This window comes from Hoplias malabaricus, chromosome 9 (genome assembly GCF_029633855.1).
Source record: "Hoplias malabaricus isolate fHopMal1 chromosome 9, fHopMal1.hap1, whole genome shotgun sequence".
NCBI classification, from domain to species: Eukaryota; Metazoa; Chordata; class Actinopteri; order Characiformes; family Erythrinidae; genus Hoplias; species Hoplias malabaricus.
The window spans coordinates 38,897,296-38,912,349 of NC_089808.1; the positions used below are offsets into that span (position 1 = coordinate 38,897,296).

The following is a 15,054-nucleotide window of genomic DNA, read 5'->3' on the forward strand; positions in this document are numbered from 1 at the left end:
GCTTTGTTCACACTGCACATCAGGATCAGGGTCATGGTGGGGTCAGGAACCCGCCGAGAATCATGGGGGCCACTGGACAAGGCAGCAATTTATCACAGGCATCACACACCCACACACCTGTGAACCATTTCACACACTCACCCAGTCACTTACTAGACACCCTCCATCTTAGAGACAGCTGTGGTGCCTGCTGCTCTACTCACTATTTCACTGAGGTGGTTACTCCCAAAGAGTCCCCAGGTGCTGACCTCTACAGGTTTGGTGTAAACTATTGCTTTTTGTTTTTATGTCTTGCTTCTGGTTGGTTTCTCCAGATCTCTCTGAATATTTTGAAGATATCATGTGGTGTAGAAGGTTAAAGCCCTGAAATTCTTCCAACCACACATTGCACGTAAACTGCTGGTCTGTTTTACGGCAAATGGCCTCGACCCATCCTCCCTCATAAAGGACTGGGCCTTTCCTGGAAGCTGCTTTTATACAGAAGCCTGATTACAGCACCTGTTCTCAAAGCCTCTCACAATGTTCCTAGTCCCAGTGTTGCACGCATCGCTTTGAGAACGAGCTCACGTTTACAAGATTCAAAGTCGTTGATGAGGTCAAACATTAAACATCTTGCCTTTGTCATGATCTTGTTAAACGTAACAAAACGACTGCTTTCTCCTTTTATTTGCATTTGAACAAACCTTTGTGGAACTGGGTTTATATGTGGAGTCTGAAACGTGAAGGTGATTATAAAGAACACAAGGCATTCAGCTGGGTTTGTGCATGTTTTATCACATCACTCGTCAGATCCAGCACAGGTGAAAAGACAGGACAGATGCGATGATGAATGGTGTGCGTCAGAAGTCTTTTGTTACTTGTGCATTTTTTTTTTTCCATCTGGAAAGATCCAGACATGAGCAGATCATCGTCACGCCGGAGAACGACACACTTCCCGTCACCGTGGACTGCGCTTCCTGATTGGGATTTTCCAGCTTTGGCTCCAGCTTTAGCTCAACTTCCATCACAGGACAAGCCCCACACTACAGCAGAGTTTCAGAGACATTGTAAACGTTTTTATAGTTAAATATAGAGTCATAATATTCAGAGAACAGAGTCATTATATTAGGAATTTTTTTTGATAAATAAATGTCAGAAGTTACAAAGTGACAAGTCACAAATTGTACAGGTTTTGCCGCTGTGACTTAACTAAAAAAAACAAATTCCAGATCTATATCTGGTATAACTTCTTGTCAAATTCTGTCCCCAGTTATTAGAGTTTTCCAATTCCACCAGTCAGTGAGTCTCCCCCTTAATCACAAACAGTGCCACCAGCCTTGGGAGGGTGGAGGCGAACACGCTTCCTACAAGACAGGAGAGGCCAAACCACTGCTTCTTTTCCAACTGAAGCTAAAGCAACACCATGGAATCGTTTTTACAATTCAGAGTAGAATGCCAACTGCCCAGATCTGTCACATCAGCTAATAGATACAAGACAGGAGAGGCCAAACCACTGCTTCTTTTCCAACTAAATCTAAAGCAACACCATGGAACTGTTTTTACAATTCAGAGTAGAATGCCAACTGCCCAGATCTGTCACATCGGCAAATATATGCCTGTGAGCAGAGAGCTGGGGGAAGAGGAGGGGCCATCCTACCCACCTAGACCAGGAGGCCGGCTGTGCTCTGGTTAACTCTAGGTTCTCGATGGCTGAGGTGTTGCAGGGCATTAACCCTTAGATCTGCAGATGATACGGCCACCACGTACCTTGGAAGCCCCTGATATTAGTTAAAGGAACACTAGGTAAGATGTGATATTTTTGCTCCTGGGCTCTACACTGCAGAGTGTAATCCTCTTTTACATCACTGTCCTGAGATCATGAGTTTCCTACCCTCCTCCAAAAGTTACATAGTGCTGTTTCTGCAGTGCTGAGCCCAGAGTAGCAACAGCAGAGGTCGAGTGGAGCATCACACTCAATTTGAAGCGATAACCTTAAGTTAAAACACTACCTAGTGTTTCTTTAATGCCAATATTACAACATTTATCTGGACATTATCATAGGTTTATATATATATTTTTTTTTTTTTAGAAATATTGCTACTTTTGATAACTGGAAATATTAATCTCTCATTCTCAAAATCCTTTTTATTTTTGTCCCTTAATCCTCACTAATGAGGCTCCAAAGGAAAATCCAGTGGATGATGCATGTGCTTTAAAGTCCCACAGGAGACAAAATGGCAGCGGAGATTACAGCCGTCTACGACAACAGCCTTGACAACAGGACGGTGAGGAAGGATCATGTGCACAGTCAGGTAGTTCCTCAAAGGAGTGTTTGGACACAGTCTATTGGAAAGATTCCCAGTGCCTATCCAGTGTGTTCATTGGGCTGTGTGTGCCTCTGTGGGTCATTCCTGAGCTGGAGGGTCATCTTTAGTGCTGTTGTTCTGCTCCTCTCTCCTCCTGCTGAGCTCCTTGAGGCCCTCCTCCAGCTGCTCCACGGCTTCCCCGTCGCCAGCAGCTCGCGCCAGACTCAGAGCCTCTTCATACAGCTTTGTGGACCCTTCAAAATCTCCTGAAGAGAGGAACAACACCTTTCACACATATGCTTTATAAGGGTTATCTATGAGTATCCCTCAACAGCAGAAAGCATGTGATCTGTATATAGAAGTGATGTGGTGAATGTAGGTGTCGTTCAGCACTGAGATGGAGCCACTAGCTTAGAGCTTGCTGAGGACATGTTTAGCATTATATCATTGTGCTTTTCCACTGCAGAATACCTACTCTACTCACTTGGTCCCTGTTTGGTTTTCCACTATAGAGCCCGCCCCGAAATGTAGCAGCTGACGTCATAAAACCCCGTCTCCAATGGAAACAGCTGGCTATGGAAAGTAACATTGGCAGTAACATTAAACATCGTTCACTATGTTTGGGACTGAACACATCTCCACGCATCAGTGCAGACAGATCAGTAGAGTTTGTCATTCCTTGTTGCACTGTCCAGCTCTCACTGGATTCTTGGAGATTTTACAGTCAGTCAGTTTGTGCTGGATGTCTGCATTGCATCATGTAGATGACTCTCTCTGGCAAATCAGAGCCCTGTAAGGTTTACAGGTCAGGTTTAGTCCCTACTCGCCTCGCTTAGAACCACGAGTGAGCAGGTCCAAAACAATTCCCCGTTCCAGGTACCAGATTTACCCAATGGAAAAGCAAAACATCCAAGTGGAGCCGAGTGGAGTCATTGTCTTTGTTTAAGTTGTAAAACTGGAGTTAAAAAATGAACGTAACCTAAGAGTAGACCTTTCACTCCCATTACCATATAGCGCCCTGGCATTGGGCTTTGGAGCCATGTTCTCTAGAGTGATGTAGCACCATTCGGTACCTTCAGGATGATCTGGAGTGTTTTTTTGTGACTCAGAACCAATAATCCCAAATTGGTACCTGACATATTTAATGTTTTAATGTTTGAATACCATCAAATTTCTAAAAGAAATGGTCCAAGGTACAGCGAAGCCTTCATAAAAGTGTAAAAACTGCCACTGCATTAAGGGTGGGGTAGGGTTGGGGGGGGTGAACATACAGCTAGTTGAGGCAGCAACTGCAGCAGGAGGGCGAACTCCTTAAATGATACCCTTCACATCTAAAGAGATGTGTTCGGTGAGCAAGTGTTCAAACTTCTGGATGCCCTATAATTCAGGGGTGGGGGGGACCTCCAGCCCATGGGCCACAAACCATCCTCTGTTCAACTGTCTATCTCCTGCCAGTTGAATCCAACATTTTTACTGGCTGTCTTCCACCTTTCTACAAAAGCCATTGGTTGTTACGCAAATAAAACGAGTCGTGTTCAATCCATCCAATCAGCTGCAAGGACCATGACCCGCTGTGTCTCTAGCGTCAGTAACGTCTGGTCTGCAAGAATGTGAAAGTGAAGGAAAGTCAACAACGAGTCCTGTTTTTCCAAGACAAAAGTAAAGGGGGTTGGTTTTGTTTGTTTTGTAAGTGAAAAGAAAGCCAGTGGGCTTCAACGTTCTCAAAGAAAACAACACTGAGGAAAACCCTCAGGAATAATCTGACCACATATAACTAGCTGTTTTTCCAGCGAGGTAAACAGGAGCTGGAGAGTGTGACGTCAGAGGCGAGTGTGTGGTGAGTGAATGGATCGCTAAGTCGAAAGCTTGTTTGTGAGGGAGGAGTATGTCCAGATTAGTTGGCTCTGTGTAACTTAAGCCCTATTCGGGCGGGATTAGTTTTCCGTGGGGAGCTGGGGTGATGTCATATTACCACAGGACGTCAGTAAGGTTTATGGTGGATTCACACAGGATCAAGAAATCACAGTGAATATAACAGGGATGGGAATGGTTATTCGAGTCACGTATTACCGTCACATAGTGGATCAGACACAGCAGTGCTACTGGAGTTTTAGACTGTCACTACTGTTCTGAGAACAGTACATATAGTCACATAGTGGATCAGACACAGAAGTGCTACTGGAGTTTTAGACTGTCATTACTGTTCTGAGAACAGTACATAGAGTCACAGTGGATCAGACACAGAAGTGCTACTGGAGTTTTAGACTGTCATTACTGTTCTGAGAACAGTACATAGAGTCGCATAGTGGATCAGACACAGCAGTGCTACTGGAGTTTTAGACTGTCATTACTGTTCTGAGAACAGTACATAGAGTCACATAGTGGATCAGACACAGCAGTGCTACTAGAGTTTTAGACTGTCATTACTGTTCTGAGAACAGTACATAGAGTCGCAGTGGATCAGACACAGAAGTGCTACTGGAGTTTTAGACTGTCATTACTGTTCTGAGAACAGTACATAGAGTCACAGTGGATCAGACAGCAGTGCTACTGGGTTTTTGACTGTCACTACTGTTCTGAGAACAGTACATAGAGTCACATAGTGGATCAGACACAGCAGTGCTACTGGAGTTTTAGACTGTCACTACTTTTCTGACAACAACCTAGAAACGAAAAATATCCCTCCCTCAGATCTGTAAATATTAATGTGGCCCATACTCCTGCTATAACTAATCCCCAGAATCCTCTACTCGTCCTGAAAGACAACTACCTAATAACTAAATAAAATAATTAATAATAAATAATAATGAACATTCATGCAGTAGCTTGTTGCTTTAAAGAATGAAGGGAACAGAAGTGGATGTTGACCTTTGTGCATGAGAATCCCGGCCATGTTTCCCAGCAGTATGTGTTGTTCCGGGTGTCCTGAGGCCTGACCCAACTCCACAGCCCTCTTCATCTGCTCCAGAGCCTCGTCGTGCTTCCCCTGCAGGTCCAACACTGTGGCCAGGTCACTCATCAGAACCAGGGTCTGGAATAAACACACACTTGCTCATGCAGGAGGCTGTGTAGATGGACAATGTTTGCAGGCACCTTCTGCTTAGTAAATTTTTTTAAGGAAACCCTAGGTAACATTTGGTATTTGTGCTCCTGGGCTCCCCCTACAGCTTGAGAGTGTAATTCACTTCTACAGCACAGTCCTGAAATCAAGGGGGTGGGCGCCAGGTGGTTGCTACCCTCCTCCAAAAGTTACATAGTGCAATTTCTGCAGTCCTGAGCTCTGAGTAGGAAAGACAGAGGATCTATTCTCCCTGTTACAGCTCGGTGAAGCATCACAATGATTCTGAAGCTGTAATTTTAAGGTGAAAATTCTACCTAGTGGGGCTTTAAGGTGCCCCCTCTGCTCACAGATTCTCAGCTGTAATCACACACAGCTTCTGTAAGGTCCAGGAAAACCATGAAATATGGTGCTCCAGAGCAGCTGCACACTAAGGTCACCATGCTGAATGTGCAAGAGAGTTATATACACACCAACTCTGGGCTGTGGTAGCAGTGGAAGTGTGTTCTGTTGGAGTTGGAATGGCGTATGCGATCCAGAACTAAATCATCCAAAGCATGGCTGAATGCAAACAAATTCATACATCTAATGTAAAGCCTTCCAACATTTCTAGAAGCTGTTACTGCAGGGGAATGGAGTAAAATGCTGATTAAATCTCTATGAGCAAGTGTCCACAAACATTTGGCGGCACAGGCTGTACCTGGGGATGGGTCTCTCCCTGCTCCTCTTGGCAGATCTGCAGGGCTCTGCGGTAGTCTCTGCAGGCTCCTCTAAGACGATGAGACGCTGCCAGATATCGCGCCTGTGCGTCCAGACTGAGTCCCAGCAGCAGACGAGTGTCCTTCCTCTCCTCTTCTACGGGGACCACACAACACACTCAGAGATTAACTCTCCACACACAGCATCCTCTTAGTGTTTTCTACTGAATGGATCCTATACAACTCCGCTCGGCTCTACTCGCCTTTTTTGCTTTTCCATTAGGCAAATTTGGTCCTGGAACCTTGAACCGGTTGTGGTTTAGGAAACTTGTGGTTCCTGTTTGAGACAGGGCTTTGCAACATCACTGGTTAGATTTAGGGGGGGAGCTGTGCTAATGGAAAAGCTACCAGAGATCAGGTCCCAAAAAAAGTGCGTAGAGCCAAGCCAAGTAGGTACCATGCAGTGGTAAAGCACCATTACCGACGCACTGCTGGTCCTGCCCTAACAGAGTCTGAGAACACCTTCCATTTTGATATATTTTTTATATTTTTATTTAGTAATCATATAATTATTTATTTTTCACGTATTTTGAAGAAATATTAAATAATATGAGGACAAGTCCATTACACATATATATCCATCCATCCATTATCTGTAAGCGCTTATCCAGTTCAGGGTCGCGGTGGGTCCAGAGCCTACCTGGAATCATTGGGCGCAAGGTGGGAATAAACCCTGGAGGGGGCGCCAGTCCTTCACAGGGCAACACACACACACACACTCACTTTTGAGTCGCCAATCCACCTACCAATGTGTGTTTTTGGACTGTGGGAGGAAACCGGAGCACCCGGAGGAAACCCACGAGGACACAGGAAGAAACACACCACACTCCTCACAGACAGTCACCCGGAGGAAACCCACGAGGACACAGGAAGAAACACACCACACTCCTCACAGACAGTCACCCGGAGGAAACCCACGCTGACACAGGGAGAACACACCACTCCTCACAGACAGTCACCCAGAGGAAACCCACACAGACACAGGGAGAACACATCACACTCCTCACAGACAGTCACCCAGAGGAAACCCACACAGACACAGGAAGAAACACACCACACTCCTCACAGACAGTCACCCGGAGCGGGAATCGAACCCACAACCTCCAGGTCCATGGAGCCACAGTGCCGCCCCTATATATATATATATATATATATCACTTTTCTGAGTGTTTTAATTGATTGTTCTGTAGGGAAGAGAGCTGAGAGGCAGACGGAGAGCAAAGGGCTGCACCCTTGCTAGCTCTGATTGGTTGTTTGGATGACCTGACGTCAGAAGACTAAAGCATAATTCCTGTGACAAGTTCAGAGAATATATATCAAATGAACTTAAATACAAATATGGTTAGAGAAATGTACACAAAAGGAGATGCAAGGGATGGAGGCGGAGGTCTGCAATGGCAAGGTTGTGGTGGGACTACAGCAGGGTGAGATACAGAGTGTGGACAGTTATAAAAATGTAAAAATGTGCAGACGTTGTTCTCTATAGTGAATACATCCTTAATTTCACAGAACATTAACAAAACATGTGATTTTAATGAGTGCGTTTCCCAATAAATAGCTGAATGTTCCAGAGCTGTGTGTTAGTAGCATCACATTAGAAGACTGTTAAGGCTGTATCTGCAGTGAAACTGTGCTTACACAAACAAAAACACTGTCCGACCACAACCACAAGCTTGTCAAACAGCTCCACCGAAGCAGAAGCGTAGAGAAGAGGGCAGGCCTGTGATACCTGACACATCTTCAGGGGGAAGTTCCTTGTGTTTCTCGATCTTTGCCTCCAGTGACTCTGTGCAGAACTGGAAGCCGTGCTCCGCCAATTCATTTCTGCGCAAAAAACACAAAGAAAACAATGTAAATCCAGAGCATCATTTACCTTTACAACAATGCACTTTCCTACATTCCTAAATGTCTGAACTCTCCTTCAGCCACTGCCAGCTTTTTTAAAAAGGGGATATGTACTGGAAAAAAAAATTATATCTGAGGATCTGGGTCCCACCAACCCACACACGGAAACAAGACCAGCCCCGCCCCCTCGTCTGAGTCTGTCCAATCACAGCGCTGGACCTGCGTTTATCTGAGAGTGCAAAGACAAGTTTAACTGGAGCGAAACAAACACAAAGAGCTTCAGGAGAAATAAGAGCACTGAGTAAAAATGGAGAAAACAAGAACTGAGCAAAAACAGCTAAAAAAACAGAGCTTCTGCTCCTCGCTCCTCACTGCTGTGCGCTCGGGGCCGGGGTGAACAGAGAGTGGTTCGTTATCATTTAAAGGAACAGGCGCTGAAAGCAGGCGTTCTCAACAGGGCTGTTCAGACAAACGGAGAACGCTGCTGTGGGGTTTGATCCTTGTGGTGTTTTGACCAAAGCAGGTCACAGACATTCATTTCCGACCCCAGAACTGTGTTCACTTGTGGAAAAGAGATATATGTCCCCTTTAATATAGCAACAGATTTGTGTTTAATATAATTTAATATAACAGATTTATGTTACATCACGTGCAGGGAACAGATTGATGAGGACCACAATAATGCAGTGTAGCGTTCCACTACGAAGAAACTCAAAAACTCACTTGTTTTGAGTGGCGTAAATGCTGGCCAGCTTCAGGGACATCTCAATGACTGCATTGTCGTCCTGTGGACCACACACCGATTTAAAACACACACTCACACAAACACAAAAGCCTGACGACACCTTGTATAATCCTAATTCAGCTACTTTAAGACCTCTGCTGTGTTCTCTGGAGCGATGTAGATCCACCCAGCACCTTTGGGATGAGTTTGAGTGGTGTTTGTGGTGAAGAACTAATCACTCAGTATCAGTACATGACCTCACTGATGTCCATGTGGCTGAATACTATTAAATCCTCACAGCAAGACACTCGGAGGAGTAGAAGCTGTTACAACACTAAAGTTGAATGAGCAAGTGTCTACAAACTTTTGGACCAGCAGAGAGCATTCAGGACTTCAACAATTCCTCTGGGTTTTATTGCATTATTTAAGCATCCTTATCCAGAACGGTGGTTTCCTACCCTCCTCCAATAGTTACATAGTGCAGTTTCTGCAGTGTTGAGACCAGAGTAGCAACAACAGAGGCTCTACAAGGTTTTGTTCTGATCATATACGCGCTGAGCTCACGGTGAGTTCGTACCTGTGGCGTTCCTCCCGACAGCATGAAGCTCATTGCCGCTTTGAACAGCTTCTCTGCCTGCAGGGGGCACAAGAGCACAGCGGTCACACACCTGTATCGTCCTGGCGGTCGTAAGGTCTTCACAGGCCTCAGGGGAGTGAGGGCAGAGAAATATAAACCCTGCCCTCAGTCTTTACTCACATGGTCCAGCTGCCCCTGGACAAAGGCCAGGTTTGCCATCTGTAGGGAAAGACACGTTCTGATCAGTACCTCTGACGACTGAGGACAGGAGGGCATCCTGTCCATGTCTATCATGGAGTTATGGAGGCAGTGTATGAGGTTAATACCAGGCTGTATGTGAAGATGATGGCGTCATTGTTGTGGCTCTGGTGAGCGAGTCGAACTGCTTTATGTAAGAAACCGTTTGCGGCGTCCAGTTCCCCCAGCATCATACTGTACTGTGAAAAACAGAAACGGACCCATCCCATGTAACATCAATAAACCATTTAACACGATATAACCAATCCCCCAGCCCTAGAAATGATCCACATTTCAATACTCGACCCCTCAGATTGTTGTAGTTTTAACAGGACAAAGCTATTCAAGCTCTGGCCAGCAGAGGGAGCACCCCATTCAGACTGCAAAGGACAACCATTGGCTCAGGAGCAGCAGGATGGTTTTCCCTTATTGGCTCAGGGTTGAAATTCCTGCTTGAATTAGGGTTTGCTTCATGTAAAGAATCTGTAAACGTATATTAACCTTAAGGTGTGTTTAATATAAATGACATACTGAATTTGGCTAAAGTTGCTACAGGTTTCGACGTCATACAAAGGTTTTCTAAATTATTTATACATCATTCAGAGCACAAATCTGCTCTTGTTTTCGGTACAACTTTGATAGGTCTCTATCTTTTAAATAAACTTAGGAATGATCTAAAAACTATTAAGAGAAAAACCATCGTATCAAAACCACAACATCCAAGTGTGGAACTGTTCTTAAGTTACCTTGGCCTTTTTCAGGAGAAGAATAATCTCGTCCTCAGCTTTCTGGGCCTCGGTTCTGTCATCTGTGTTTCCGAATATGGAGAACGCTGCAAACAAACATAATCCATTTGGATATAAATGGGCAACTCTCTTAAATAATTACATACAAATACAACAACAACAACTACCTCCTTGTATCTACACTCACTCAATGTATTCTCAGCTCCACTGACCATACAGAAGCACAGTAGTTCTACCATTAGATGGTTTTCCATCTGTTGCTCTGCAGTGAATTAGTGTGTGTTGCTTTGGTACTCGTGGATCAGACACAGCATTGCTTCTTGGGTTTTCAAACACTGTTCACTCACTGTCCGACAGAATCACACCTGCTCTGTGGGGGTCCTGACAATTGAAGAACAAAGTGAAAGGAGGCAAACAATGTCTGCAGAGCAAAACACGGACTACTGGCTGTAATTGTAGCTCTACAACGTGCTCCTTTATGGTCAGTGGAGCTGAGAGAAAGGACAGTGAGTGTAAAAACAAGGAGGCAATGTTAAATATCAGACATTAAAGAGTGTTAACGTGGATTCCGAAAGTCCTGAATTTTCCCTCAAAACTTATCTTTGTGCTGTCCACAGATTTTAAAGTGAGTATGATTTGCAAAAGATGACACATCGCCCGTCTGTAATGTGACGCAACAGGGAGGGTCTCTGACGAACCTGGACATACTAGGGGGAGTGGAGTGGGGTGGGGAGTGGCGGCAGGGGTGGGGTGCAGGTGAAACATGATGCTATTAGTTAATGTTAATTCTCCCCACCCACTGACCCACTGTAACGTCATCAAAGTCCTTGCACTGTAACGAACAAGAAATACGTCTCTGAATGTGATACGACGACTCATGCCTCTTCATCATCATCATCATCCTGACATTAGTGAATGTATGTGAGGATTTGATGGCATTCAGCCACAGGGGCACTAGTGAGGTGAGGTACTGATGCTGGGCAATTAGTTTTCAATCACAAAAGCCACTCCAAATTGATCCTCTGCCTCACAGCACAATACTTGGGGACTCTACACATCCCTCTGGCAGCAATTGGCATTGAGCATGGTGAGCCTAGGCTCGTGTGCAGCTGCTCCGGGGCGTCTGGTTATGTTTCATCTCTATTGAGATCACACAGTGACAGTAATGTGAACCTTAAAGTAAAAGGAACAGAGCTGGAGGATAGAGGAACTGTAATGTAATGACACAGTGATCTTCTGAGAGCTGTGCTGATGGTGCCATCTCATGGTGAGAATCATCTCTACAACATGGAGATAGCTTTTCAATTTCTACACACACACACACACACACACACATTCCAAAAGTGAAACTTGTATTTTACATTCATTCATTACACACAGACTGATATCTTTCAAGTGTTTATTTCTTTTAATTTAATGATTATAACTGACAACTAATGAAAACCCCAAATTCAGTATCTCAGAAAATTAGAATATCACTTAACACCAATACAATAGAGAGGGAAAAGGAAGGAAAGGTTGTGATAGAAAAAAGTGTACACATAATAGCGATAACCACACTCTGGAGAGGACTGTGAAACAAAACCCATTCAAAAATGTGGGGGAGATTCACAAAGACTGGACTGCAGCTGGAGTCAGTGCTTCAGGAACCACCACCACACAGTCGTATGTAAGACATGGGTTTCAGCGTCGCATTCCTTGTGTCGAGCCACGCTTCAACGAGAGACAGCGTCAGAAGTGTCTCACTTCCAATAAGGACTGGACTGCTGCTGATTGGTCTACAGTGATGTTCTCTGATTAAAGTAAATGTTGCATTTCCTTTGGAAATCAAGGTCCCAGAGTCTGGAGGAAGAGAGGAGAGGCACAGAATCCATGTTGATTGAGGTCCAGTGTAAAGTTTCCACAGTCAGTGATGGTTTGGGGTGCCATGTCCTCTGCTGGTGTTGGTCCACTGTGTTTTCTGAGGTCCAAGGTCAAAGCAGCCGTCTACCAGGGAGTTATAGAGCACTTCATGCTTCCTGCTGCTGACCAACTTTATAGAGATGAAGATTTCATTTTCCAACAGGACTTAGCACCTGCCCACAGTGCCAAAGCTACCAGTACCTGGTTTAAAGATCATGGTCTCCCTGTTCTTAATTGGCCAGCAAACTCACCTGACATTAACCCCATAGAAAATGTATGGTGTATGGTGAAGAGGAAGATGCAATACCCCAGACCCAACAATGCAGAAGAGCTTTAGGCCACTATCAGAGCAACCTGGGCTCTCATATTTAACACCTGAGCAGTGCCACAGACTGATCCCCTCCATAACACAATGCAGTAATTCAGGCAAAAGGAGCCCCAGCTACGTATTGAGTGCTGTACATGCTCTTACTTTAGTCAGCCAACGTTTCTAAAAATCCTTTTTTGTATTAGTCTTAAGTAATATTCTAATTTTCTGAGATATTAATTTGGGGTTTTCATTAGTTGTCAGTTATAATCATCAAATTAAAATAAAATAAACACTTTTCACAGTTTCACTTTTTGAATGGAGTTACTGAAATAAATCAACTTTCTCATGATATTCTAATTTTATGACCAGCACCTGTCTGTGTGTGTGTGTGTGCATGCGAAAGAGAAAATAGTTGTAGAGAGAGTGAGTGAGAGAGATAGAGTGAATGAAGGGAGAGAGAGTGAGAGAGAAGAGAGAGAGAGAGAAGAGAGAGAAAGGAGAGAGAGAAGAGAGAGAGAGAGAGAGAAAGAAGAGAGAGAGAGAAGAGAGAGAGAGAGAGAGAGAGAGAGAGAAAGAAGAGAGTGAGAGAGAAGAGAGAGAGAGAGAGAAGGAAGAGAGAGAGAGAGAGAGAGAGAGAGAGAGAGAGAGAGAAGAAGAGAGAGAGAGAGAGAGAGAGGATGTGGGTCAGTATATACAGTATATATTGTGCGGTGTCCGGTCCCAGACCGCAGTGTAAATTTCCCTGTGAGATGTACACTGTACTCACCCAAGGCGCCCCACAGTGTGAACCCGGGCCGAGACCTGTCCCTGTGCTCGGTTCGGTTCTGTTCCGCTGTACACACCGCGTATCTGCACAGCCTGGACCACCTGCCTCTCCGGGGGTCTGTCAGCGGGGAGGAGAGCGGCTTACACCGAGAAGAGAGCGGTGAACACGGTGAGAGCCTGGTGGAATAGACCCTCCTCAGACCCTCTGAGACTTTAACACAGACCCTGCGACTCAGGGAGAGGACACAGCTGGAGGACAGCGCCATGTTTACTCCGACTCCGCTTTGATCGTGACAGGATGAAGGCTTGGGTCACGTGACACAGGACAGAATAAACATAGACACTTTTGGTATCAACAGCCATTTATTACCACAATATTAACTTATAATGTCTTCAGTGATGACTTATATAACCCAGTAACTGGGGGTCGTTTTCTTCAAATATGAATTATACGCTCAGATTCTGTGTATGTTATTATTATTATTATTGTTATTAGAAAATCATCTATTTTATTATTAACATCAAACATATGTTATTATTCTCAGACTTCACCCATCGTCCAAATCGATTATATGAATTTTCATAGGAGACTTTTATTTTGACATCTGCTCCTCTAGTCTAAGCGGTTCCTAAGCCGTTACAGAGATCTCACAAAAGCGGCAAAATATATACATATAAATATTTATATATATCTATTGGAAAAAATAATAACTGTTATTTTTAACGTTTTTATTTTCAGCCTTGATCCTAAAAAAGTAATCACATGAATTTAAAATTACTTTTATATTGACATATTTGGTTATATTGATATATTTGTTTATGTGTCACATTAAGAGACATTTGATATATATTTATGTGAACAAAAAAATCCAAGTATGAACTAAAAATAAAGATAAAATGTTTTAAATGATTTTTGTGCACTTTATTATTATTCAGTTTGGCGTTTAATGACATTGTCATGACATAGCACCTCATAAGTCTGGCTCAGTATCTAGTAATAAATGAGCTTAATGACTTAGGATATAATATCTCAGCACCTTAAAATTATGACTAAAAAGCTCATTAATGTGAAAACATTTATTAATGACCTGCTGTATCACACTTATGAAGCTCAAAATTATGATTTAATCTCAAAATGATAACTCCACTTGATAATTCCCAGTTACGATTACGATCTTAAAAAAATGACTTAGCACATAATAAATATGACTTAATTTCTCTTAATTATTCTTAGTATTTGAAAAATTATTTAAAAAATAAGTTTAGTATCTTCAATGTAATTTAAATAAAACTAATATGTAATTAAAAACAAAATCTTATCATGGAAAAAAATAGTTTTAAAATAATAAACATTGTTTAAATGTAAAAAATTGTAATTCAAAATAAAAATAATTGTTTATGAGCTCCAGGGACCTAGAGGTTGTGGGTCCAAGCCCCGCTCTTGGTATCTGTGAAGAGTTTGGTGTGTTCTCCCTGTGTCACCTTGGGTTTCCTCCGGGTGCTCCAGTTTCCTCCCACGGTCTAAAAACACACGTTAGTAGGTGGATTGGTGACTCAAAATTCCATGTCCATAAGTGTGAGCGTGTGTGTTGCCCTGTGAAGGACTGGCGCCCCCTCCAGGGTGTGTTCCCGCCTTGTGCCCAGGTATTCCTGGTAGGCTTCAAACCCACCGTGCCCCTGAACTGGATAAGTGCTTACAGATAATTAATTAATGAATCAATGAATACAATTTAAAGGTTGGGCAGCACAGTGGCGCAGCAGGTAGCGTCGCAGTCACACAGCTCCAGGGACCTGGAGGTTGTGGGTTTGATTCCCGCTCCGGGTGACTGTCTGTGAGGAGTTGGTGT

The 15,054-nt window shown here is 43.8% G+C and overlaps 1 protein-coding gene across 1 annotated transcript; it reads right to left on the reverse strand.

Annotated features, from left to right (window-relative positions):
* Window positions 1–679: 679 nt before the first annotated feature.
* On the reverse strand, window positions 680–13,747 carry ttc19 (tetratricopeptide repeat domain 19). The gene is made up of 10 exons (XM_066681320.1): window positions 13,209–13,747; window positions 10,231–10,316; window positions 9,574–9,684; window positions 9,428–9,466; window positions 9,248–9,304; window positions 8,670–8,731; window positions 7,831–7,925; window positions 6,044–6,198; window positions 5,154–5,316; window positions 680–2,551 (listed from the first exon to the last, which is right to left on the reverse strand). The coding sequence occupies exons 1-10, from the start codon at window positions 13,471–13,473 to the stop codon at window positions 2,385–2,387; spliced, it is 1,200 nt and encodes a 399-aa protein (XP_066537417.1). The 5' UTR covers window positions 13,474–13,747; the 3' UTR covers window positions 680–2,384.
* Between the last annotated feature and the right edge of the window lie 1,307 nt (window positions 13,748–15,054).